Below are 26,070 nucleotides of genomic sequence, written 5' to 3' on the forward strand. Positions count from 1 at the left end.
TACACCATCGCTTTCATGGGTTTAGCCAGTTTGCCCACTTACCTGGCAGATCGTTGGACTTGCCAGACTCTGCAATTGCCTGAGCCAATTCTTTACAGTAAATCTCTTTCTTCTCTTTACACACACACACACACACACACACACACACACACACACACACACACACACACACACAGAGTCTTTGCCTGAACCAGTTCTTTACATTAAATCCCTGCTCTTTACACAAACATACAAACACACACACATGCACTCTGTTGGCTGTTTCCCTGGAGAACCCTGACTAATACAAACCACAGCTGCAAGCAGCGCATAATACACGCCTGACATGTACCACACTGACTTTAGACTTAGACATATCTGCAGTCAGGTATAAGCTCTACCTGACTAGATGGATGACCTTTGACATATTTTACCTCTCTTCACCTCAGTTTCCTCATCTTTAAAAATTGAAGTTTTTGTGACAGTGCATACAGCAGACTCTTGAGTTATAATTCCTTGACTTTCTAAACTAGACTACAAAACAAATGTAATCAACAAAATAATGTAATTCTTGTTAATAGGCTGTCATGCTATTTCCATGAATAAGATGTAAGTAGAATCTATACATCTTTCTGTGCCATTATCCTAGAAAAACTCACATTTTTCCCACTGCCTGCTCCTAAAATCCAATCCTACTGATCTTTGCTAATAGTCTTCTCTTGCCCCACTTGATCCAGTGGCAGTAAAGCTTCTGAATGACTTTGGTTGCGTTGTTCTGCTTTTATAAGTGAAAGTAAAACCTGATTTTTATGGTCCACTCTTTAACTATAACCATGTCCAGAGATTTCAGTGCAAAAGGATGACTAGCCTTAAATGACAAAAGATGTGAAAAAGTAACATTAATAAGTATGGTACATATACAAAATAAGGGTATGCTAAGCAGTTACAGCAAAAAAATGAGGGCATATTCTGTGTACTAATATATAAAAAGAATACCATGATATGTAATTAAGTGGAAAAAAGTGCTTATAGAATTCTACTTTCTGTCCATAATGTGACAAAGTAAGATTATAGATTATCTGCTTTTATAGGCAAAAGGAAACACTGAAAAGAGGCTTAAGTAAGCTAGCAGTTGCCTGGTTGGTGAATAGTGGGATGGATGTATGGGCCACAGGCAGAAGAGAGATTTCACTGAAAATTTCTTCATAAGTTTAAAATTTTGAACCACTTGTTGTTGTTGTTCAGTCATTCAGTTGTATCCAACTCTTCTCAACCCCATGGACTACAGCACACTAGGTTTCCCTGTCCTTCACCGTCTTCCAGAGCTTAGTCAAACTTATGTTCATTGAGTTGATGAAGCCATCCAATCATCTTGTCCAATGTTGTGTGCTTCTCCTCTGGCCTTTAGTCTTTCTCAGCATCAGGGTCTTTTCTAATGAGTCAGCTCTTTGCATCAGGTGGCCAAAGTATTGGAGTTTCAGCTTTAGCATCCGTCCTGCCAATGAATATTCAGGGCTGATTTCCTTTAGGATTGACTGGTTTGATCTCCTTGCAGTCCAGAGGACCCGCAAGAGTCTTCTCCAACATCACAGTTCAAAAGCATCAGTTCTTTGGCACTCAGCCTTCTTTATTGTCCAGCTCTCACATCCATGTATAACAACTGGAAAAAACCATAGCTTTGACTAGATGGATCTTTGTTGACAAATTAATGTCTCTGCTTTTTAATACACTGTCTAGGTTGGTCATAGCTTTTCTTCCAAGGAGCAAGCGTCTTTTAATTTCATGGGTGCAGTCACCGTCCACAATGATTTTGTAGACCAAGAAAATAAAGCCTGTCACTCTTTCCATTGTTGCCCCATCTATTTGCCATGAAGTGATGTGATCGGCAAGAGAGTTCTAGAAAAACATGTATTTCTACTTTATTGACTATGCCAAAGCCTTTGACTGTGTGGATCACAATAAACTGTGGGAAATTCTGAAACTGATGGGAATATCAGACCACCTGACCCACCTTTGAGAAACCTGTATGCAGGTCAGGAAGCAACAGTTAGAACTGGACATGGAACAACAGACTGGTTCCAAATAGGAAAAGGAATACATCAAGGCTGTATATTGTCACCCTGCTTATTTAACTTATATGCAGAGTACATCATGAGAAACTCTGGGCTGAAAGAAGCCCAAGCTGGAATCAAGTTTTCTGGGAGAAATATCAATAACCTCAGATATGCAGATGACACCACCCTTATGGCAAAAAGTGAAGAACTAAAGAGCCTCTTGAAAGTGAAAGAGGAGAGTGAAAAAGCTGGCTTAAAGCTCAACATTCAGAAAACGAAGATCATGGCATCCAGTCCCATCACTTCATGGCAAATAGATGGGGAAACAGTGGAAACACTGGCTGACTATTTTGGGGGGCTCCAAAGTCACTGCAGATGGTGACTGCAGCCATGAAATTAAAAGATGCTTACTCCTTGGAAGGAAAGTTATGACCAACCTAGATAGCATATTAAAAAGCAGAGACATTACTTTGTCAACAAAGGTCTGTCTAGTCAAGGCTATGGTTTTTCCAGTGGTCATGTATAGATGTGAGAGTTGGACTGTTAAGAAGGATGAGCACTGAAGAATTGATGCTTTTGAACTGTGGTGTTGGAGAAGACTTGAGAGTCCCTTGGACTACCAGGAGATCCAACTAGTCCATCCTAAAGAAGATCAGTCCTGGGTGTTCATTGGAAGGACTGATGTTGAAGCTGAAACTCCAATACTTTGGCCACCTGATGCGAAGAGCTGACTCATTTGAAAAGACCCTGATGCTGGGAAAGATTGAGGGCAGGAGGAGAAGGGGACGACAGAGGATGAGATGGTTGGATGGCATCACCGACTCAATGGATGTGAGTTTGGGTAGACTCTGGGAGTTGATGATGGACAGGGAGGCCTGGCGTGCTGCGGTTCATGGGGTCACAAAGAGTCAGACATGACTAAGCTACTGAACTGAACTGAACTGATGGGACTGGATGCGATGATTTTGAATGTTGAGTTTGAAGCCAACTTTTTCACTCCCCTCTTTTACTTTCCACAAGAGGCTCTTTAGTTCTTCTTCACTCTCTGCCATAAGGGTGGTATCATCTGCATATCTGAGATTATTGATATTTCTCCTGGCCATCTTGATTCCAGCTTGTGCTTCATCCAGGCCAGCATCTTGCATGATGTACTCTGCATATAAGTTAAATAACCCGGTGACAATATACAACCTTGACATACTCCTTTCCCAGTTTGGAACCAGTGATTGTTCCATGTCCAGTTCTAACTGTTGCTTCTTGACCTGCATACAGATTTCTCAGGAGACAGGTAAGGTGGTCTGATATTCCCATGTCTTTAAGAATTTTCCACAGTTTGTTGTGATCCACATGGTCAAAGGCTTTAGTATAGTCAGTGAAGCAGAAGTAGATGTTTTTTTGGTATTCTCTTATTTTTTCTATGATCCAAATAATTGAATTATATTCATTAATTATTAAAATTAAATTTGAAAAAGAAGAGGGGAAGGGAAACCATTAGGGTACATTCACATTTAAGTTTCTCTATATATCCTTTGAAAGTTGTATTTTACTATTTTATTTATTACTCCTAGCTGAAAACTAGCCTTGTTACTTTGACCTGATTTGGGTAATTTGAAAACTAGAATCTAGGCAGATGTACATGCAGATATTTTTATTATCCCAATTTACCAGTGAGGAAACTGAAGCTTAGCAAGGTTAATTGATATAGTCATACAGCAAATAATAGTATAAATATCATTTGTTTAGCAGGTCAAAGTTTGTAAATATTTCTATTGGCCCTCTTTTGTTTGATCCTCTGCCTTTATGTTAGGCCTCCTACATACCATTATTCTCATTTTTTATTTTACATAAACACAGAAGAACATAGAGAAATTTGCCTGGGCAGTCATTCCTCAGATAGTAAGCACCTACTGTGTGGCAGGCATTTTTTCTTGGCACTGGGGCCATAGTGATAGACAAGATAGATCAAGTTGCCTGTCGTCAGGGAGTTGTTTTCTGGTAAGGATAAATAACAGTGAATATATAAGTAAATAAAATCAATAATTTCTAGAAATGACAAGTACTGTAAAGCAGACAAATAAAGTAAAGTAATAGAGGAGGGCTGCCATGGTAGAACATGAAGACCTTTCTAAGGAAGAGATGATACTTGAGACCTGCATAACAAGAGGACCTCATGCAACAATCTAAAGGGAAAACATTCCAAGCAAGAGTGCAGCAAGAGCGGAGGCCCTGTGATAGGAACATAGTTGGCATGTTCAAGGGGCAGAGAGACGCCAGTGTGGCCAAAATGTGGTGAAGAAGAGAAGAGAATGAGAAAATAGTAGGCTGGAGCTAGGTTATGTAAGGACTTGTAGGCTGTTGTAAGCTTGGTTCTTATTCTGTGAACAATGGGAATTCAGTGAAGAGTTTTAAACAGGGTGTCTGTGTGTATGCATGTGGAGGATGGTGGTTGAAGAGGGAGAGAGCGTCTGATTTGCACCAATTTGGTCACCAAAATCCTGTAACCCTTCCCTTATAAAATATCTTAATTGATAAAGTAATTGATAAAATACCATAATATTCTCTTTTCATTTTTTAAATAATAATAATAATTATTATTATTTTTGGCTGCATCAGGTCTTAGTTGCTCAGGCTCACTAACTGGCTTGCTTGGGCTTAGTTGCTCTGTACCATGTAGGATCTTATTAATAGATCCTAACCAGGGATCAAACCCACATCTCCTGCATTAGAAGGCAGATTCTCAACCACTGGACCACTAGGAAGTAGTCCCATCTCTCTTCATTTCTATAGCAACATTCAGGATTGAAAAGTAACAATGGCAACAGTAACCATCACTTTAGGACATTGTATATTCTATGTGAGAGGAGTCACTGAGTATGTATATGTGGATGCTGAGTTGCACAGTCGTGTCCGACTCTGCGACACCGTGGACTGTAACCCGCCAGGTTCTCCTGTGCATAGAATTGTCCAGGTAGGAATCCTGGAATGGGTTGCTATTTCCTACTCTGTGGCAGATAGATTCTTTACCTCTGTGCCACCTTGGAGCCCTTCAAATATGTTACGTGTGTGTGTGTGTGTGTGTGTGTGTGTGCACGTATTCTTACATACTTTGTGAACCTAAAAGCAGAAAGTATTATAATATTATGAAGAATAATACTATTCAGAAATAGAATGTGTTAATTACTGTTAGGAAGTTTTCAGAGAGACTTCAGGTTTAGACAACAATTTTGGTGATTTGAAGAAAATTACGAAAATGCAGAGAAAAGTAGTTCCAACTTTGTCACTGAAAGGAAGAGAATTGGTGTGGTGGGACTGGTCATGCAAATTTTTTTCTGTGAAAAGAAATGGGTGAAGGGTCCTACTTGGGCTAGGGTTAAAAACCTAAGCTCATTATGGTAGATGGTTTGTGAATTGGAAGTTTCTGAAATGCTGTTTTCACAATAGAAGTGTTCTTCAGTTGTCAAAAAGTCCTCTAACCAGATGCTTACTCTGATTCAACATGTTGTAGTAGGCATTTTAGATCAAAGTGCTCTGTCATGCAAATAGAAATAACATTGTCCTAAACGGGTCTGTGATTCGAAAAGAATATACTGATTCACTTATTAGGATCTATAAGCTACCTTTCTTACATTGGAATAATGTCTGTATTCTAATAGATGTATTCACTTGCTTTTTATTTAAAAACTCTAATTGTCCTCAAGATAATGGCCCACCATAAGGTTACTTCTCCTTTTGATGAATAAATTTCATCCAAGAAAAATAAATTTTAATGCTTTCATTTGTAGAAATCCTGAGACTCTAAATAATTACTTTTTCTCATCTTTTTGAGTAACATCAAGTTTTAAAGTTTTTATCAAATAAAAATAGAATTTATAGCATTTTTAATGTGTATTTATTTTTGTGTGGTTGTTCCATCATATTTTCTCTCATCTGTTCTTTTAAATCACATTGAGGACTTCCTGAAATAGCATTGTCATGATGATTCTGAGAACCATCCTTCTACTATATGTTATTTACTGCTGATATATGTATGCTGGTGTTTCTTGCATTCTATCATACATAAATTCTAGTGGCATATTGAATACCATAGAGAGGAGCTGACTGATGGTAAATCAAACATTTTACAGCATACTATTGGGAATGTTGGATTCATTACTATAAAGAAATTATGTTTGATCAGTATTTTTGGAGCCTCCTAATACTGTAGTTTATTGGTGCTTCTTTATGTTAATTATATACAAGTTTAAAATTGGGTTCATTTTAACAATGCATAATATATGCTACAGTGAATCTTTTCCACACCAAAAAGAATAGTAAATGTCCAACACTATGTTTGATTAGAACTATTAAGCCCAACAGCTTGTATTTAACAAACACAGTGTTAATTATATAGTCAACTGGGTAGTTCATTCTCTACTGTAGAAGCTGTATATTAGAATAAAGCTATTTTGATGTATAAGGTGCCCAAGTAAAACTGGCTAACAAAAAAGGGGAAAGCTTTTTGCAGTGAAGATGTGGAATGAACTATTTTAACTCACAGTCCCTTTTTAGAGAGTATGTAAGTTGGGTTTTTATTTTTAGTTCCTACTCTTCCTTTCATAGTTAAATGATGGAAAATGACTCTCAGTTCCTAAACTACTCTTATGCATCATTCAAAATAGCCCTGAAAGTCTAGCCCTTCTGGCCCTCTGGCAGCGGTGAGATTTATGGCTTTCCATTCCTTGGTATTCCATTACTCTGTCTACACCATCAAACTGATTAGTAGGCAAATGGAGAGAAAGGAAGGAGAGGCGACTGCTTAGAGCCAGCTGGTGTCCATCATTTTAATGAACTGCTTAGAGATGGTTAATGTTGTCCTTGGTTCTCCTTATTGTCAGTGATGATCAGATCTTTTAACATGTTCCCCCCTCTTATTCTGTGTTACAGGGTCCACTGGAAAATGATTTGGTTGTTTATGTAGCACTCATAGCAGAAAGCCAACGGTATGAAATCCAGATGGGTGGTATGTTCTTTTGACAGAGAGGGAAGGAGGTTGATTGCTTTAGGCTTATAATATTATGTATGGTGGTAGAAATTAGTTTCATAGATCCCTTAACAGGGTTTCCAGGATGTCACTAATGTCACTTTAAGTGTCAGAACAACATTATTTTCATGTTTAAAAACAATTTTGTTTTAGTTGATGCAAATATTAAAGCCTGTGACCTGAACCAGTGTTGCCCAGCATGTAGTTTTGAGAAATTAATGCGAACAGATTATGGGGATCATCTCCTAAGTTAGTACTTACGTTACTGCCAGCCCCCAGAGCTCACATCTGATGCTCTGTGAAGAAACCACCCCCCCCACCCCGCCCCGCCAAAAGAGGGCCTGTGGATTTCAGTGCAGATGACATATTGCTGATATTTAACAAATGATAATACATTCCCAGCTAGCACAGTCTCTCACCTTTTCTCCTCCCCCTTCATCATGGTTTTTAATAAATGCAATATCTTTTTTTCCTTTTGTTTTCTAGCCTTCAGGTTTTCCTCAACACATATGGTATTCAGACTCAAACTCCTCAACAGGTGGAACCCATTCAGATCTGGGCCCAGCAGGAGCTGGTGAAAGTAAGTAATGCTGTTTCTTTACTGTCTCCTTTGTGGAGGTACTAGAGCATGATGATTACTTAGTTTATAGTTAAGAAGCATAGCTAAAATCCAATTCTAGATAAGGTCATTGATCCATAAGTCTTTGATTAAGTTGAGAGACCCACTTTATCAAACATTGTTACTAAAAATCAACTGCATTGTGTGTGTGCATTATATTCATAGGTCTTGTTAGCTTCCACTCCTTGCTAAAGTGTTGTTACTAACCTGGACTGACCAATTAAATAACAAATTAGCCTTAATATGAGTAGTGGTGTATCAAATTAACCTTTACATTTGATTGATTCCCCCTTTAACTATTAAAGAAATGTTCTCAACTAAATATTGTTGGTAATAACTACTGCCCTTTTTCTCTTGCCTTACTCTTTGAAGTCTGAAGTGATTCCTATCTTCTTTGGTTTGCTGGTTCTCAATATAATTGTAAAGTGACAACTGAATTTATCTTTGATATAGTTACATACCTACTGGATTGAATTAAAAGTGGTGACTTTTGAGGCCTTTTGCATGCACTGCTCTACAGATGTATCCAGGAGTGCCTGAGTTTAGAAATATTCCTGCTCATTAGGGGCAGGAAATTGTTGATCTCCACTAATTATTTAATAAACCTGTTTTTATTTGGTAATTGTTAAAAGCAATACAGGAAAATTTCCACAGTGTTTGGTGGAAGTGTTTGGTTTCTTTCAGGTAAAGTCAGTAAAGTTGATGTAAATGTTTTTGATTAAAGCCTTGACTTTACAAAAAGAATAAAAGCTTAGAGAAGTGAGGTGGACATTACAGGGAAAATGCAAGGCCCCAGTGTTGTTGCTAATCAGACTGGACCTTACCTATTAGCCACAAAACCAGAGGTAACCCAGAGCACCAGCTCTTCAAAAGTCCTTAACAAATTTAGAATTTTTCTGCCCTAATTAAAGAGATATGGCTGAAAATGCAAGGAACCCTAGAGGAGGTAACACTTTAAAATCACACCAAGAAGTAAATGGTGGAAAGCTGGGTTTCATGGAAAAGGCTAAATGAGTCCAAGAGGGAAGTAAGGATCCCCTAGGTAAGGAGAGGAGGCAGCATGGAAGGTCTGAAAGTCCAAGGCTATAACACTGTGCATTTATCATTCAGGTACAGGCTGTATTTGCTGATACACTTTTAAGGTCTCTCACTGAAAGCTCCAGAGAATGATAACAAAGGTTATTATTCTTTGGTAAACATGCTTTCAAAGCAAATTAACCTGAACCTGTTTTTTCAGGCCTAATTTATATCAACAACTCTTTCCGTTAGAGTCTGTACTCTGCCAGACGACATGCAGGCAAGATTTAAAAGACCAACATGGCTCTCAGTTCAGTTCAGTCGCTCAGTCATGTCCAACTCTTTGCGACCCCATGAATTGCAGCATGCCAGGCCTTCCTGTCCATCAACAACTCCTGGAGTTCACCCAAACTCATGTCCATCGAGTCAGTGATGCCATCCAGCCATCTCATTCTCTGTCATCCCCTTCTCCTCCTGCCTCCAGTCCCTCCCAGCATCAGTCTTTTCCAATGAGTCAACTCTTCGCATGAGGTGGACAAAGTATTGGAGTTTCAGCTTCAGCATCAGTCCTTCCAAGGAACAGCCAGGACTGATCTCCTTTAGATGACGTGATAGCGGCATTTTATTCCTTCATCAGCAACACCTGCTCTGTGCAGAGCACTATATGGGGCATGTAGACAAAATGACCCTGCCCATGTTCTCAGTCAGTGACCTCTGAATCTCGTGAGATGACAGAAAAAAAAATTATAATGACAATCCACTTTGGTTGTACTGTGATAAATGTTAGTACAAGCTGCTGAGGAATCACAGATGTGGTAGCAAGCATTCTGTTACAAAGTGAAGATTTATTGGGTTGACCAAAAAGTTCCTTTGAATTTTTAAGTAAAAATAGAAGACACGTTTTTTCATTTTTACCAAGAACTTGATTGAACAACTTAGTCACCGTTTTGTTCTACTACCCTCTGCCATTTTTCAGGCAACCTCATAATTCTGTCTTCCCAAAACTTTTTATCTTTTTGAGCAAAGAACTTTTCCAGGTACCTTTTACAGTCTTCCAGGGAATGGGAATTATTTCCACTAACAGAATTTTTAAAGACAAAAATAAATGGAAATCTGAAGGTGCAATGTCACAAATACAGCAAACTTCACAGCCAAGTTGTAGCAATTTTTACCTGGTCATCAAAAAAGCATGCAGTCTTCCATTATCCTATGAAAGATTATGCATTTTCTGTTGACTAATTCTGGACGCTTTTTGTCAAGTGCTGCTTTCAGTTTGTCTTACTGGGATAAGTATTTGTTGAAATTAATCATTTTATTTTCCTGAAGGAGCTCGTATATATAGAGGACTCCCTTCCATTCCCACCACATACACAGCATAACCTTCTTTGGATGAAGGCTGGCCTTTGGTGTGGTTGTTGGTTTTATTTTGCTTGCCCCGCAGTCTTTCCTTCCACATTATTGTACAGTTATATCCACTTTTCATTGCCTGTTACAATTTGTTTTAGAAACAGAACATTTTTATTACACTTAAGTAGAGAATCACATATGGAAATATGATCAAGAAGATTTTTCTTTTGCTTTACTTACACGGACAGAGAAGGCAATGGCACCCCACTCCAGTACTCTTGCCTAGAAAATCCCATGGACGGAGGAGCCTGGTAGGCTGCAGTCCATGGGGTCGCTGATTTGGACACGACTGAGAGACTTCACTTTCACTTTTCACTTTCATGCATTGGAGAAGGAAATGGCAACCCACTCCAGTGTTCTTGCCTGGAGAATCCCAGGGATGGGGGAGCCTGGTGTGCTGCCGTCTATGGGGTCGCGCAGAGTCGGACACGACTGAAGTGACTTAGCAGCAGCAGCAACTTACATGGAACCCAAACATCAAAATGATTAACATAATCAAGCTCGTGCAAATGATTTTCAGTGTTTGATTTAGATATTTTGAGTATGTTGGCTCTCTCTTATGTGGTATAACACTGTTTTCAGCTGATGTCTCAGTTTGATTGCTGTCAACTTCAACTGGTCTACCCAACCATGGAGTATCATCCAGTGAAAATCTCTACTATGAAACTTCACAAACCACTTTTGACACGTTCAATCAATCACAGCACCTTCTCTATACATCGCACAAACATTTTCTTGTATTTCGGTTGTGTTTTTACTTTTCTTGCAATAATAAAGCATAATGGCTGAAAATGCTGCATTTTTTTTCTTCTGTCCTCAGTATTAAAATGGCTACACAAAAATTGACCAGTTTGCTAAGTTTTTTTTTTTTTATGCACACTGATATGACAGCTGTCACAATACAATCCAACAATTGTTTTGAATGAAGTTAGACAATGATGCTACTAGAGTCATCTTACAGAAAAATTGAACAAAAGTTTTGGCCAACCCAAGAGAATGAAGTGTTTCTGGGTTTCTGGGTGGTTTTGTCCCTTCTGTATGTTTCAGCTCATTAAATGGTGTGAATGTATATAACATAGGAACAGTATTATCTACATCCTGTAATATAGAGAGCATTCTGCATCTGATTACCTAATTGTCATAGACCTTCTGTGGCTCAGGAAGTTAAGGAAACGGCTTTTAATTTAATTGAATAGTATTTAAAGATTTCCTTTCTACCTAGGTAAATACAAAGGAAGGGTATCTCCATCTAGTGCTGTGCATTGCAGTTTTAGTGCAGCCTATACAATAAAATGCTTTATGGAGAACTTTTTCTGTCTAGTTGGCTTTGTCTAAAACCACTGCTATTCCAGAATTAATATGCACAGTACATGTGGCTCCAGAGGACATTAGCTTGCTTTCTCATTCATCCACCAAGTATTTCCTGAGCACAGCTGTATGCTAGGCACAGTGCCAACTCAGGGGATGCTATTCTCTAGGAATAGTCAGTGCAGAAGGAGAGAGACAGACCTAATTCTAACATACATGTGTGCATCATGACAAAATGAACAGAGAGCTCTGGTGATGGCGTTAAATTTGTATATGTTGAGATTGATACTTGAAATCAGTTCAAATCATAATAGATTGTGTAAAGACAGTTGGTTTTATTTTACATTTAAGAAAATTTAGGTTAGATTTCTGCCTCTCTTCAGATACAAAAATAAATTCCAGACAGATTAAAGATTTAAATATTTTTAATGATCAAATATAAAATTACTAAAAGAAAAATTAGAACATTTTACAACTGTTGGAAGGAAAAGTCCAATCTTAGAGTAACACCAGTGCCCAAAAGCCATTAAGGAAGTGATTGACACATTTAAATAAATTTAGTTGTAGGTGGCATAAACGACCAGCACATCAAAGGTGCTTGTGAAATTTCCTAGCAGAAAATTGTTTAGATTGAAATACCACGTGCTGAAATGATGTTTGAATTAATATGTTGTTGTTCTCACATTTCATAACAACATTGAAGATGAGCAGATTGAGTAAAATATTTGATGAAAGGAAAAAATGTATATAACATACAAATAACTATTAAATGTATAGGAAAATGGTCAACCACAAAATATTTGAATACAGTTGTTTAAAACTAAGATGAAATATCCTTGTGACCCAAGAGAATGACAAAAATGGCCTGTGCACTGTTAATGTAGATGTAATTGGTCCATTATTTCTGGAGGGTGACCAACCTGCCATTATGATGAAAGAGAATATATATTCTCTTTGACTCTATCCAGTCTGGGAAATTATCCTGCAGAAGTAATACTACACTGACAAAAGGTGGTTACTGAATTAGTTTTGAAATAACAAAAAATTGGGAGCTACCTTCATCAGGTGAATCCATGTTAATTTTAAATACTGTAAGGAGACCTCTTAATTGGATAAAGCGCTCATCCTCTGGCACTGATTAACATCTAGTTCCTTCCAGGTCTGTTTTTCCTCTGTAGAAAAGAACAATACTAATTTTAAAAAACTGAATACCAGATTATATATTATATGAACCCATTTATGTAAATATATGCACATGTGTATATGTGTATGTATACGATATGGGTATATATTTATCTATGTACTGTTAAAAAATTGTAACCATATTTTATACTTCCAGTGTTTCTTAGGGATCAAACAATAAATTACACTCCTTTTAACACATACCAAAGTGAACGAGTTGTTGCCTGTTGTGAGAGTAACAGGACCATTCCCTTGTAGGATATGGATTAAATTTTTCATAAAATTCATATAATCAGAAAAAGCAATAAAGATATTTTCTTGTTGGTAGGAGATAATTGAAGATAGAAATCTAGTAGAAGTTATGTGGCCCTGATTTTTTAACCTTTAAATAGTGAAAAGTTTTATCACATAGGAAGCATTTGTCTCTGTGTTCTTGTGTGAATCAGGTAGAGCCAAGCAAGTTGTAAATTTATGACATGATAATATAAGAACAGTGCTGAATTTTAGAATATTGCTAAATGGATCTCAAACGTTTCACTCTCAAATCTCCCAGTGCCCCAGAATCTAAGTTGATGTCATCGGCTGTCTTATTTTCCTGCAAGTCCATTGAATAAAGTTTCCCTGACCTCTTTGGAAAAATCAGAAATTAGCAGGGCAGTAGTCGAGGTGGGGCAAAAAAACGAAAAGCATTAATTTTTGTCTGGCTCTGATTTACATATTTGTGTCTTACAGGCTTATTTCCATCTGGGTATCAATGAAAAATTAGGACTCTGCGGAAGGCCAGATAGACCTATTGGCTGCCTTGGTACATCAAAGGTGCTCATGAAATTTCCTTATAGAGCAGTCTTCAGATTGTAATACCACAGACTAGAATGATGTTTGACCTGTTGTGCATCCATTTGCACATTTCATCATACTTGTGCTAATTATCTCAATTATTATTTTCTACAAGTAAATAATTAGTTTTGTATGCTTTCGTGAACTCTTCTAAAAATAAATACACATCTCACTGTTACTTCTAAGCATAGTAAGATATCTGATTGTAGTAGTGTTTACTCAGATTTTTTCCATTACAATAGAGGTGAACTACTTTATCAGCATACTGATTCAATTAAGAAACTAAAATTTCTTGATATTATATAGATTTTATAAGATTATTTGCTTATTCAGAATAAACATCAGTTTTAATTTTTAAGACTAGTATTTTAAGACTAGCCTTTCGTCTGTTTCGTATATAGGTATGGATGGATATATGACTTTTTTTACTATCACTTACAGATTTATCGCATTCTAGGAAAGACTGTGGTTTGTTACCCTATCATCTTTGACCTTAGTGATTTCTACATGTCTCAAGATGTTTTACTGCTGATAGATGACATAAAGGTAGCCTTTTATTGAAGGGGATGATTTTGTTTCTGCTGATTCTATTGTATGTTAAATGAAGTGCTCCTGGGCCTATGCTACTGGATTAATACAGTATCAAATATGAAAGTTAAACATCATCTGCATAGTTCTGGGGAGTTAAACTACTTGCAGCCTTAGAATAATAGATGTATTCTGTTTTATACAAAGTTGTATGACTTTATTTGCTCTACCTTCTACAAATGGAATAAAAGGATATATATGTATATATATTGTGAAAGCAGAGGGGGAACTGTTTTGGAAACCAGGTTCATATAACAGTAAATTTGTCTCTTTTTGAACAAAGTTGAGTTAGCAAAATGATTTTATTTATGAAGAATTTCAAATAAAACCTCCCCTAACTCATAATACCCAGTCAGTTAAAATCTCCTTCAATCCCTTTTTCATTTGCAGAGTAGAGAAGCTTAGAGTCATGGCCTAGAGCATGAAGTCTGGAGCCAGATTTACTTGTTAAAATCTTGATTCCACTGTTTACCAGCTGTGTAATCTTGGGCAAATTAGTTAACTTCTCTGTGTTCCTGTTTTCTCATCTGTGTAACTGAATAGGACTATCCTGAGGATTAGGAGTTAATATATGCAGAGCCCTCAGAATAGTGCCTGGTACATAGTGAAATGTTATGTATATGTTTGATGTGATAATGATGATAATAGAAATTGAGTCAAATAAAGAACTCTTCATGTTTTTGATGATATATATAGTTCAGCCCAATCTCTTTAACCTACTGTAATATAAATTGTGGAGTGAGAATGAAATCTTCTGGATGATAACCTTGGGTTGATTTTCCTTCCCTGAGACCACTCTTGAACTGTATTTGTTAGGCCTCAAAAAAAAAAAAAAAGCAAACAAGGCAACTTTAAGACATGTGTGATCTGGTGATCTGATTATTTGTAAGAACAATGTTTAAAGTCAAAATGATTTCTAGCTTAACCTGAGTGTTATTAGAACATTTCTACCCCTAAGTAGTCTTATCCAGAGTTTGTGAAATTATCTGGATATGTAAGAGTTTTGTTGGCTCTTTGCCACTAATGGTTAAGCATCCTGATCAACTCAGATACTATGCCATCACATCCTACCTCATTCTTATGTTTTAATAGAATGCACTCCAGTTTATTAAGCAGTACTGGAAAATGCATGGACGTCCACTTTTCCTTGTTCTCATCCGGGAAGACAATATAAGGTAGGTTGATGAAAGAAGTGAGGTGCATGCATCTCACTGCCATTATTACTGTGAACCCTTTGGAAGCAGGGCCTCCTTGCATTTTTATATCCATCTCAGCATGTAACAGAGTGGTTTGCATATATAAAAGGCACTTAGTACTAGATTATTAATTTCTCATTCTGTTGTTAATATGCACATTTTATCTGTTTATATTTTTCAGAGGTAGCCGATTCAATCCCATATTAGATATGCTGGCAGCTTTTAAGAAAGGAATGATAGGAGGAGTCAAAGTTCATGTTGATCGTCTACAGGTAGTCTTCTGAATTTCAGTGTTTCTTTTTCCAGCACAATTAATCCTTAGAATCAACTATGTTTCTTAATTATATTCTTTGTAAGGCTTTTGTCTGAATGTTTTATTCTCTGTCTACCTTCCTATTCCCGTTGTCACCACCCTGTTTATCTGATCCTTCCAATCTGATGCTTGAGCAATTGCACTGGTTTCCCATCAGAATTTTAGACTTTAAAAGGTCATCTCTTACCTCACTTTTGCATCTGAGGAAGCTGGAGGCCAGAGTGGTGAAGTGACCTGTATAATCTCAGGTTCTTTGACTCCATGGGCCAGTGCTCTTTTCCCTACCCCACAGTGACACCAACCTGGAGATAATGCTTGTTCCATTCAGATTTTACAGCTTTATGTTCACAGCTCCTAAATAACAGAATCCCTTTGTGGTTCCTATGAGCCACAGCAGCCTCTCTGCCTACAATTATCTCCTGCTAAACATTCTTTCTGCTTCAGCCAATACAGCTTAATTACTGTGTTCTCAGCTTTTTGAGGTTCTGCCCCTTTCTGCTCACTCCATTTCCTCTGCCTGGAGTAGCCTCCTTTCTTTCAACATCACTGGGCTTTGAAGTCTTACTGAGCATTAAAGGCAAGTTCTGCAGAATCACTCAGTCCAGAGAGGATACTTTTCTTTTTTAATATCCTTTTATGACCATTAACATAAACTATCCAAATTGTAGTCCATTATGGGCTTAAATGTCTTATTTCCATTAAAAAGTGATCATTCATAGTCTTTTATGCGGTAGGTGCACAGTATTGAGTAAGAAAGAGGAAAATTTATAAAGAGGGACCTATGTAAGTAACCTGGTAAATGGCATGTTTACATTCTCATTCACCATTGCTTGTGTTTTGTATACTCAATTGACTTTTATCTAAGTTTTTATCTTTTCCCATTATTTTTTGTTTTGTCTTTTTGTGTATAATGCTTTCTGGGGCAATTTCCTTGATGTTTAGCATGTAGCTCCTCTGCTGATTTTTATATTTTAGCTATCTTGTTTTTAATTTTCTCTTTTATAGTATCTTGTCCTTTTTTTCTGAATATTATATTTTGTCTTATCCTTCTGAGAATATTAACAGGATAGCTTTGGAAATCTTTCCTTTGTACATTATCTCTTTCAGGTTTCTTTTCTCTGTTTTCAGGGGGCTCAGTCTTTCATGTTGGAGTCATTTGTCAGCTATCCCTTTATTTTTAAGAGTGAAAGAATAAAAAATTTATTGGAAGCTGTGTGTTTGGGAACAAGGATCATTGTCATGGTGAATTTACTCATAAGGTGGGCTAGTGGCAAGGACCATTTTTGCTGGGGAAAACCCAGGTGCCAATATCTGGGTGTTTTTTTCTTCTGGGTTTTTCAGGTTCCCAGAAAATAAACATCTAGCCTTCTGCTTAAAGGATGTACATTTTGCTTCCATGTCCTGAGAGCAGGGTTGGGTTAAGGAGCCAGGGGTGTTGCACTGTTCTGTACAGTATCAGAAACATCTCTCAGTTGTTGCTTTCTACCAATGCAGATTCAGAAGACAGCGAAATGGTACATTATTAGATTGTATAGGATATTTACAACAGTACAGATTATTTTCACATAGGCAACACAAGTGGCTTAATCCTAACAGCATAGATGCTAGACCATGAGTTTGTGCAACACTGCACTTTGAAAGTTGGAGCAATGGATAACAGCTTCTCATCACTAACCAGTGAAGCCTTTGTTCGTATCTACATCTTGGACATAAATGACAGCTTTCCAATTTTTAATCAATTCATTTATGAGTCTTTCACTTAAATTATTATTTAATCGTTATATCTTCTGCTCTCTGCTGTGCACTAAACCCTTGAGTACAGTCTTAACCAGAGAAAATGTCTCTTTTTGTCTTGTAAAACCGAAACACTATACCCATTAAACAACCCTTCACACCCTCAAACTAGCCTTTATCTTCTCTTTAGTGTAAGAAATGGAAATGACACCTGTATACTTCTCTGGGCCTTTATTTAAGGCTCTTTCAGATGTCTTCAGCCCATGATCTATAGTCTCTCTCATCACTGGGCCTCAGCATCACTTCCTAGCTTCATCACTCAGGACATGTCTTCATGCAGCTAATTCTCAGTCCTGATTTCCACTCCAAGAGTACTGAGTACTTTCCAAATCTTTAATGTGATTTATTTTTTTCCCTGTTCATGCTATTACTCTATTCCAGAACTGCTTTTTTTCTTTTTTTCCTTGTAAGTCATACTTTAATTTTATAACTTAGATCAATCTCATCTCTTTAGTGAAGTCTCCAAGTCTGGAATTAATTTCTCCTTCCAGCGTGTTTCTGTGGCATTTTCCTTGAGCTCTGCTATAGCTCTTATTTTAGGTAGAACTAATTTCTTGTACCTGCTTCCCTTTGTGGATTGCAAACTCTTTATTAGTCCAGACTTTACTCATCTCTGCATTCCCAGAGTATTCTGCTCACTACTGTTCTCTCTGTAAGAAATATGTAAATATTGGTTCCTTGATTTGACAAATACTTACTGAGTGACCTCTCTAGGCAATGGAGATATAATGCTGAAAAAAAATATACAGAGTTCCTGATCTCATGAGACTTATTTTAGTAGGAGAGCAAAACCAAAGATAAGGCCAGATAAGGATTCAGAATAATGGGATGGAGTACAGTCTTTGGTGGTATGTTCAGTTGGAGAGGGTCTTGGGGGATATAATTGAATATCATTTTTGAATATTGTATTGCATTTGACATATATATTTGTCAATAGTAAGTTATTTAATTACCATCAGAACTAAAGTATTAATCCCTAGCAAAATAATTGCAATAGCTTTTTTATAAAACTAGCCAAGATTTTATAATACCTACACTTGGAGTATAACCTTTAAAAATTATGAATCACTGCATTGTATACCTCTAACATATAATATTTTACAACTGTAATTCAGTTTTTAAAAAAATAATTTAGGAGCCTGTCCAACCAACTAAATTTTTAAAATCAAAAACTCTATAGACTATTAATGAAATCTACAACTTATCTGTTAATTCAGAGTAGCATTTACTTTATGAATTGAATTAATGTGTATTATGTGTATTTTGTCCATGCTATATCCTTAATACCTAGCCTAGTGCTTGGCATATATGTGTTCAGTAAATATTTGTCTAACAAATTAGTTAACTATAGAGCAAGATGTTCAAGGGGTAAGTCTGCATCTTAGGAAATACCGCTCTGTAGACTTTAGTTTTGCTTTGTACTGCCCTCTGCCCAGGCACAGACTTTCCTCTCAGACCCTTACTGTGGCTGGGCCACATAAAAATGTGAAAATTAGTTGCATATTTGGCCTTTCTCATTCAGACTCTGCAAGGAGGCTTTAGTATGATTGGTAACATGTTCATTCTGCCATTTGTAGTGGATATTTGTTGATCACCTACTTTATGAATTTTCAGTGGAAGAGAAGGCAGCACAACTCTGGAGGTTAGCCAACAAGAGTAACATTCCCTAAATCCTGTTGCTTCACATTTGAAAGGAACAGGAGAAAATAGAGAAAGTAATATATGTAACACAGTTTCGATTAAAGAATTGCCTTATTTTTAAAGTAACAATTTATGGCTTGTTTCCTTGTCAGTATATTTCTCACTTGACAATTCATCAGAAGTGACACTTAGTGCTAGAAATCACTGTGGGTTATCATTCATTTATACATGAACCACTGATAAGCAACTACTATGTTCAAGTTTGGCCTCATTTAGTTTGCTCAAGGGGTTCTCTGGTAGCTCAAACGGTAAAGAATCTGTCGACAATGCAGGCAGACCTGGGTTCAATCCCTGGGTCAGGAAGATACCCTGGAGGAGGGCATGGCAACCCACTCCAGTATTCTTGCCTGGAGAATACCATTGACAGAAAGAGTCGGACATGACTGAGCAACTAACACACACACAATGGGATATAAAATGACCAAATATTGCTTGCCAGAATATAGAGAAGCACTGGCCTAGATAATCAATAACTTCATGATCCTGAAAAATGGAGATTTGGCAGTATCTTATCATAGAATAGCCTTGAAATATATTATGGTAGCCAAATCCAAAGAGTAATTTCACATTATATTTTCTGAATATAGTTTTAGTATTTCATGGCTTTTTTAAGCATCAAATTTTTGTCTTTTATCACTTTAATTAAAGTTCTGAGTTTTTAGTTGAACTTATAAATAAGAGGATAGAAAGAAAAAACAGTTCATCTGATTCTGCTATTTATTATAACTCATTAACTTGTAGCTTGATATTTATGTTCTATTTCAGGGGGGTTTGTTGTATGTGAAAATCTATCTGATTTTAGAATGTTCATTTTAAGAAATTACTTAACAATCCTGTTTATTTTTTAAGTAAACTTTTTTTAAGTATTGTATACTTACAGAATAGTATGTGCATAAATCATAATGTTGTTGCTTGATAAATTTAAGAGTTGTGAATCTTTTTTCAATCGCATTTCAGACACTAATATCTGGAGCTGTGGTTGAACAACTTGACTTCTTACGAATCAGTGAAATAGAAGAGTAAGTTCCTTTAGGTTATTTATTGTGTTTCTTGAGATTTCATTAGGAATGCAGGAAATATGAAACTTTTTCTTTTAAATTCTAGGCTTCCAGAATTTAAGAGTTTTGAGGAATTAGAAGTTCCCAAACATTCAAAAGTCAAACGACAAAGCAGCACCTCCAATGCCCCTGAACAGGAACAGAAGCCAGATGTTACCATGACTGAATGGAGAAACAAACCCACCCATGAAATTCTTCAAAAACTGAATGTGAGGAAGATGCAATTCCCACATGACCCTGAGTGAGGCTGACAGAGCAGGAACTGCCAGGGGCAAACCATATTTCTTTTTGTCCTCCCAGAGAAGATAGCAACTAGCCTGGAAGTAGATGGCCTGTCTATAACTGAGGCAGTAATGAGAAGTAGTTCTCATGGTCTAATATTAGCGTGAATGTCTTTAAGATGCTTAAAATGGGTTGTCTTGTGTATGAAAGTATTAAATAGCCCATTAAGGAAGCATAGTTGCTTTGGGGATCTCAGACTTCTCTTTCAGTGCCCTTTCTCTTCTTTTCCCAATCTGGGCCTTCTCTCCTATCTCAGCGTTTAGGTCATGCTTGCTTTGAGTCTCTCCAGTCACTGAAGAAAGCAATCCTGTAACTACATCCATATGAATATTAGGTTAGCAACCTAGTATTATCCCATCCCTGAGGTTATTTGCATTTTAGAGGAGGACAGGTGAGGATGTAGAGTATAGTACCTATCAAAAGAAATATAAATTTAATGGTAGAGCTATGAATACATTGACATTTTATTGGACCATCCAAATTTGAATAGACCAAATATATAGCCTGCCAGATATCAATTCAGTTCTTGTGATTGATCGTTACTACCTATAAATCTATATAAGCATGAATATGATATAATAGGCATAAAACAAAACATATGATAAGCAGCCTACACATGTCCTCTTCTTTCATCTTCCTCTCCACAATGAGTCGGTAACAACATGGTCTCCCATTTATGAACAAGTAAAGTCAAGAAAGGAGCAGATAAGTGACTTGGCCAAATCTTTCAGAGGGTGACAGCATCAGTGTCACCTGTATTAGCTTATAGATAACATATTTTCTATTCATTACTTACTTCCTGGAAAATTTGATTATTAAATTCTACTACCCCAGGAAGCCTGCTTGTCTATCCACTGTTTCCAAGATAGCTAAAAATAGTTGTATAATGTCATCTTATGCCTGGTAATATATCAGTGACATTTTATCTTTTCTCAGTTGCATAGCAGAATATTTCCTCTTTGCATCATGAGGTTTCATGATTAGTTACTCCCTGTGGTAATTTTTGTACCCATTTCATTCCAGTTACTCACAGTGATTTATATTTTCAGGACTGTAGTTGTCTGGCTAGCCAAGCCATCCTACTGGGTATACTGCTCAAAAGAGAAGGCCCCAACTTCATCACAAAGGAAGGTAAGAGTATCTAACTAAGAGAACATTTTAAATAAAAAGACTTCCCTATTTTTGAACATATATCAAAAATGCATAATGAACATGCACTAAACTGTTACAAGTTATTTTCTTCCTAGTAAACCTTTCTTTTTTAATTTTTAAAAGTTGAAAGTTTTTTAAAAGGAAAATGTTCATTCATACCCCTAGAATGGAATAGACAGTTTGATGTATGAACTCCTGAATTGCTTTCATGCAGTAATGCTTGTTTGTCTGATTATCTCAGTGGTGTTGGAGCCTGGATTCTGCCTGTGACTGTTAGCCTCTGATGACTCCATAGTTGTTTATTGACAGTTTATATTTCCACTTTTATTTTCTGTATGTTTTTAAGAACAATGCTGAATCATTATAGCCATAAGAATTAGCTCCTTCATGGTCTGCAGCAGCCATTTGGAATGGAACATGGCATTTAATAGAATTGCACTGTCAAGACTGTTTACGAAAATAAGTCATTTTTAATTGTGTTTGTGTCCACTGTGCATTAAGGCTGAAACCCAGTTACCCCTGAAATCTACAATCATATGTTGAGTCACTACTCTAAGGAATCTTTGAATTCTATCTACATCATGGTCTACTTCTGGCATTTTATAATACAGAATAATGTAGGATACATTTCAAGTATTTAATATCTAACTACCCAAAATTTTTGGCTCATCTGAAAGTCCTCTGTCCAGTGAGGCATATTGATTTGGTTAGAATTAGAAATTGAGTTGATATTCTATACAGCAATGTAATTAATAAGATTTATAGTTCTGGTAGTGAACTAAACATAATTGTTTATTCAGATAAACAATTCAGATAAAGAAACTAAGGTTTACTTAGTTTTTACATTATTGTAGCTAAGAGACAACTTTCTTGAGTATTATACAATTTTAGTTCTTTAATTTAATGAAGACAGAAGAACTCTAAGCAAATTTCAAATAGAATCTTTTCTGTTCCTAATTAATCTTGAAACTCAAAGTGTAAAAAGGATCCCAGTTATATTGAGGACATTTATCAGAATTTATACTTTAAAACAAAGGGATCATTAAAAAGCAGACATTTCATTAGGAACTTAAAATTCAGAATGGTTATTTTAGTAGTAGGCTTCCCAGGTGACAGTCGTGGTAAAAGAACCCGCTTGCCAATGCAGGAGACATAAGAGATTCCAGTTCGATTCTTGGGTCGGGAAGATCCCCTAGAGGAGGGCATGGCAACCTACTCCTGTATTCTTGCCTGGAGAATCCCATGGACAGAGGAGCCTAATGGGCTACAGCCTATAGGGTTGCAAAGAGTCGGACATGACTGAAGGGTAAACTTAGCATGTACACGTGTATTTTAGTGGTACTTTAAAATAAAACAGTTTATATAAAATAGTTTATAATGAAAATGTCAAGAGAATTATTTTTCAAACCATTTTTTAAGCTTGGTAATAATATTCATCTGTTACTTAGATATTTAAAAGACTTTACATGTTTTAAATCTGTGAAACTTTATATATTAAAAATCACAAGCATCTGCAGAATCTGAATATAATTTTATCCAACTTGCTATAAAGCTATAAAAATAAGTTCAGGGTAAAAAGATAAAGATTCTGTTCTTTACCCTTGTTTGGTTTCTGATCATATACAGAATCATCACAACATTTTTTTGAACAAACAAATGAAGAGTTACATATATTCAGAGTCTGCAGTATTTTGTTCAGTTTGCCATATTCTGTTTTTTTTATTTTTTGTAGTAAATTAAAATAACATTTTTATTTGTTAAATATATTGATTATATATTAAGAAAACAATGAATTTCAAGAAATAAAATATTTATCAAAATCATATACTCAAACTACATTGTAACAAGGGCTGGGGACATTCACACTATATATTTGGGGTACATATTTAATTATGTCAGGTTTTTTAAGGAGAATAAATGTTATGCATTTAACTAAAGCTTTTTTCAACAAAGACTCTATTATCCAATGTCTAGGTACTGTTTCTGATCACATTGAGAGAGTCTATAGAAGAGCTGGCAGCAAAAAACTTTGGTTCGTATTAGCGTCCTTGTCATTATGTTTTTTTAATTGTGTTATCATATTCAGTATCCTAAAGATAATGGACCAGTGTTAAAAGTGGCTAGTCATTCTAATATTTCCTTGTAAGTTCCAAGGTTGCAGTACTGTGAGATTCTAAGGATCTGCCTACATTGCATTTTATCTTGACTCTCCCAAGATATTAAAAGCATGTCTAGGAGTAAAGACATCTGTAGGAATAGAACCTGGAGAGGATGCACTGGCATAATGTTCTAACGACTTTTTCCTATCCTGCACCTCCTCTGTCCCAGCAAGGTGCTTTAGGTTCTAATTTGTATTTTGAAAACTTGTTGTTATAGAGGGTCATGAAGAGACCAGTGTTTCGTTTAAACACAAGCAAAGTATAATATACTTATAAGATAGTTCTCTCATGGCTTAAGTTTAATGAATCCTAATGATTGTAGTTACTGCATAAAAAGTAACTGATATGTCCTGCAGAGGTAGTCTCTTCCCAGAGACTGAGGAAAACTTAGGTAAGTTGAGGTAAGATTGTTTACATTCACAGTGGGGTAGGTATGCCTAAACGCATGCCCTCTGCATCTTTGAAGCAATTCTAACAGTTTTACTAGCAGAATCTAACATTTTGGAAATTAATAGTATATAAATATACATATATATTTTTAATAACCCATTATTATCTAATTTTGAAAAAAGAAATCTCAAGAAAGTGTCATGTCATAAGAAACTCCCTTAACTTCAATGAACCTGTTTTCTAATCTCTAAAATAAAAGGATTAGACAAAACATCTCTTAGCAGTATTTCAACTCTAATTTATAGTAAATATACTATTCCACTCAAGAAGAAATTATGTAATAACCCTATGGTTAAGTCTCAGATTTTCGCTGTAAATTCTCAGCACAGTAGGGCATGCAAACAAATAGATGTTGCTTTTTAGTCAGTAAATTTCAAATCTGGTCTATAATCTTCGGTTAAGCAAACCTACTTTTACTTTATGTTTAATACTTGTATTTTAGATAAATCATTAGCAAACATTTAGAGTCCTGACTGTTATGTTTAAAAGAACAAACTCCTGGAAGTTTTATTTACTGTATTTTCCCTTTTATGGCTTTCCACTGACACACCCAGGTTGGCGGTACGCTACGGGGCTGCATTTACGCAGAAATTTTCTTCCTCTATAGCCCCACACATTACTACTTTTCTGGTACATGGGAAACAGGTAACATGCACAGATTGTCAAAACTCCAGCTGCTTGAAACGTGTGGGCTTATTTGCGTTCTCAGGGTTAAATATGTCTTTTGGTCTTATAGTGTGTGGGTGAAAGCTTCTCTAAAAGTAGGAAGTGTTTGTTTCACTAACTTTATCAGATATGACTGAATTTTCTGCTAGTTCATCTATGTTGAGATTAAGCAACGTGTTTTTTATAGGTCAACTTCCATGGATATCCTGAAATACAAGGAAACACCTTTAAACCTACATTTTTATTTTATTTTCTCCATCTGAAAGTTCCACATGGATTTTTACTTTTGATGGGGGGAAAATGTTTTATGTATTGCATGTGCTGTGCTTAAAAATCCATTCTCCGTACAGTCTAAGACTTTTTAGAAATGTTAAAATAGTAGTGTGAATTACTTCCTTCAACATTCTGGCAAGGAAAAAAGATAACGCTGGTATCTCATTGTATCACTTCCTAAAATTGAGTACTAAGTGAATTCCCTAATCCAGGGATTTGGTTACTAGGCACCAAAGGAAACTTGATTTACAGCGGTTATAGGAATAGTGTCATGTACCCATGACAGTCTTAATAATAAATTTTTTAATACAAAATCAGAATAATCAATTCCTCCTCCTACACCGCTCCCTGACAAAGGGACAGTTAGGCTTCCTTTTCTTTCTTTTTAAGTTGCTAATGGCAGGAATAATGCTGGTGGCAGAGGTGAGGGTGAAGCTATCCCTCCCTAATTCTGGATAGTCCTACAGTCTGGAAGAGTTCAGCTATTAGGTCCAGTGTCTTGGGGTCAGTGTTTCATCCATATTATTAAGTGAGGACCTAATTGTACAGATATTTTTAATTCCCCCCATTCAGGGGCCCATTCATTCATTCATTTAGATTTGTCAACCTCTGGCGTGCTCTCTTCTTTGCCCCCAGGTCGGTGGTGCGCCATGCAGCAAGTCTTTTAAGTAAACTAGTGGACAGCCTGGCCCCATCCATTACTAATGTTTTAGTGCAGGGCAAACAGGTAAGTAGCTGATTTTCAGACTCTCGGTCACAGTCACAGAGATTTCTGGGTAGGACCCTGGCTTTTAAGTCTGGCAAGCCTCAGCATCACAGGCCTCTCACAACCACATTTGCAATGGCTCAGGCATTTCTACAGAAGGCTCCTTCCCCAAGCAAAATCTAGTCTTAAAGAAGCACATCTGTGCTGCACCTTAGAGATTTAATTTTAAGCTCCTGTGTTAACTCGAGATCAGTGAAAATACTGACAAAGAAAATGGTATGAGACCTACTAAAGCATTGCAGACAGGCT

At 36.5% G+C, this 26,070-nt stretch overlaps 1 protein-coding gene across 7 annotated transcripts in view; it reads left to right on the top strand.

Annotated features, from left to right (window-relative positions):
* The window catches only part of PHKB (phosphorylase kinase regulatory subunit beta), a 236,778-nt gene that overhangs the window by 177,097 nt on the left and 33,611 nt on the right, over window positions 1–26,070 (top strand). For 3 of the 7 annotated variants that reach the window (XM_060398304.1, XM_027977813.2, XM_060398306.1), the window contains 11 exons: window positions 6,957–7,012; window positions 7,540–7,633; window positions 13,319–13,402; window positions 13,865–13,969; window positions 15,104–15,186; window positions 15,389–15,479; window positions 19,973–20,034; window positions 20,120–20,282; window positions 21,405–21,486; window positions 23,482–23,539; window positions 24,671–24,761. In XM_060398304.1, coding sequence (XP_060254287.1) covers window positions 6,957–7,012; window positions 7,540–7,633; window positions 13,319–13,402; window positions 13,865–13,969; window positions 15,104–15,186; window positions 15,389–15,479; window positions 19,973–20,034; window positions 20,120–20,282; window positions 21,405–21,486; window positions 23,482–23,539; window positions 24,671–24,761 — 969 coding nt within the window. Of the gene's footprint in view, window positions 1–6,956; window positions 7,013–7,539; window positions 7,634–13,318; window positions 13,403–13,864; window positions 13,970–15,103; window positions 15,187–15,388; window positions 15,480–19,972; window positions 20,035–20,119; window positions 20,283–21,404; window positions 21,487–23,481; window positions 23,540–24,670; window positions 24,762–25,691; window positions 25,783–26,070 lie in introns of all 7 variants that reach the window. The other 4 variants (XM_042231578.1, XM_015100425.3, XM_060398305.1 and 1 more) reach the window with 2 other exon arrangements.

This window comes from Ovis aries, chromosome 14 (assembly GCF_016772045.2).
Source record: "Ovis aries strain OAR_USU_Benz2616 breed Rambouillet chromosome 14, ARS-UI_Ramb_v3.0, whole genome shotgun sequence".
Taxonomy (NCBI): Eukaryota; Metazoa; Chordata; class Mammalia; order Artiodactyla; family Bovidae; genus Ovis; species Ovis aries.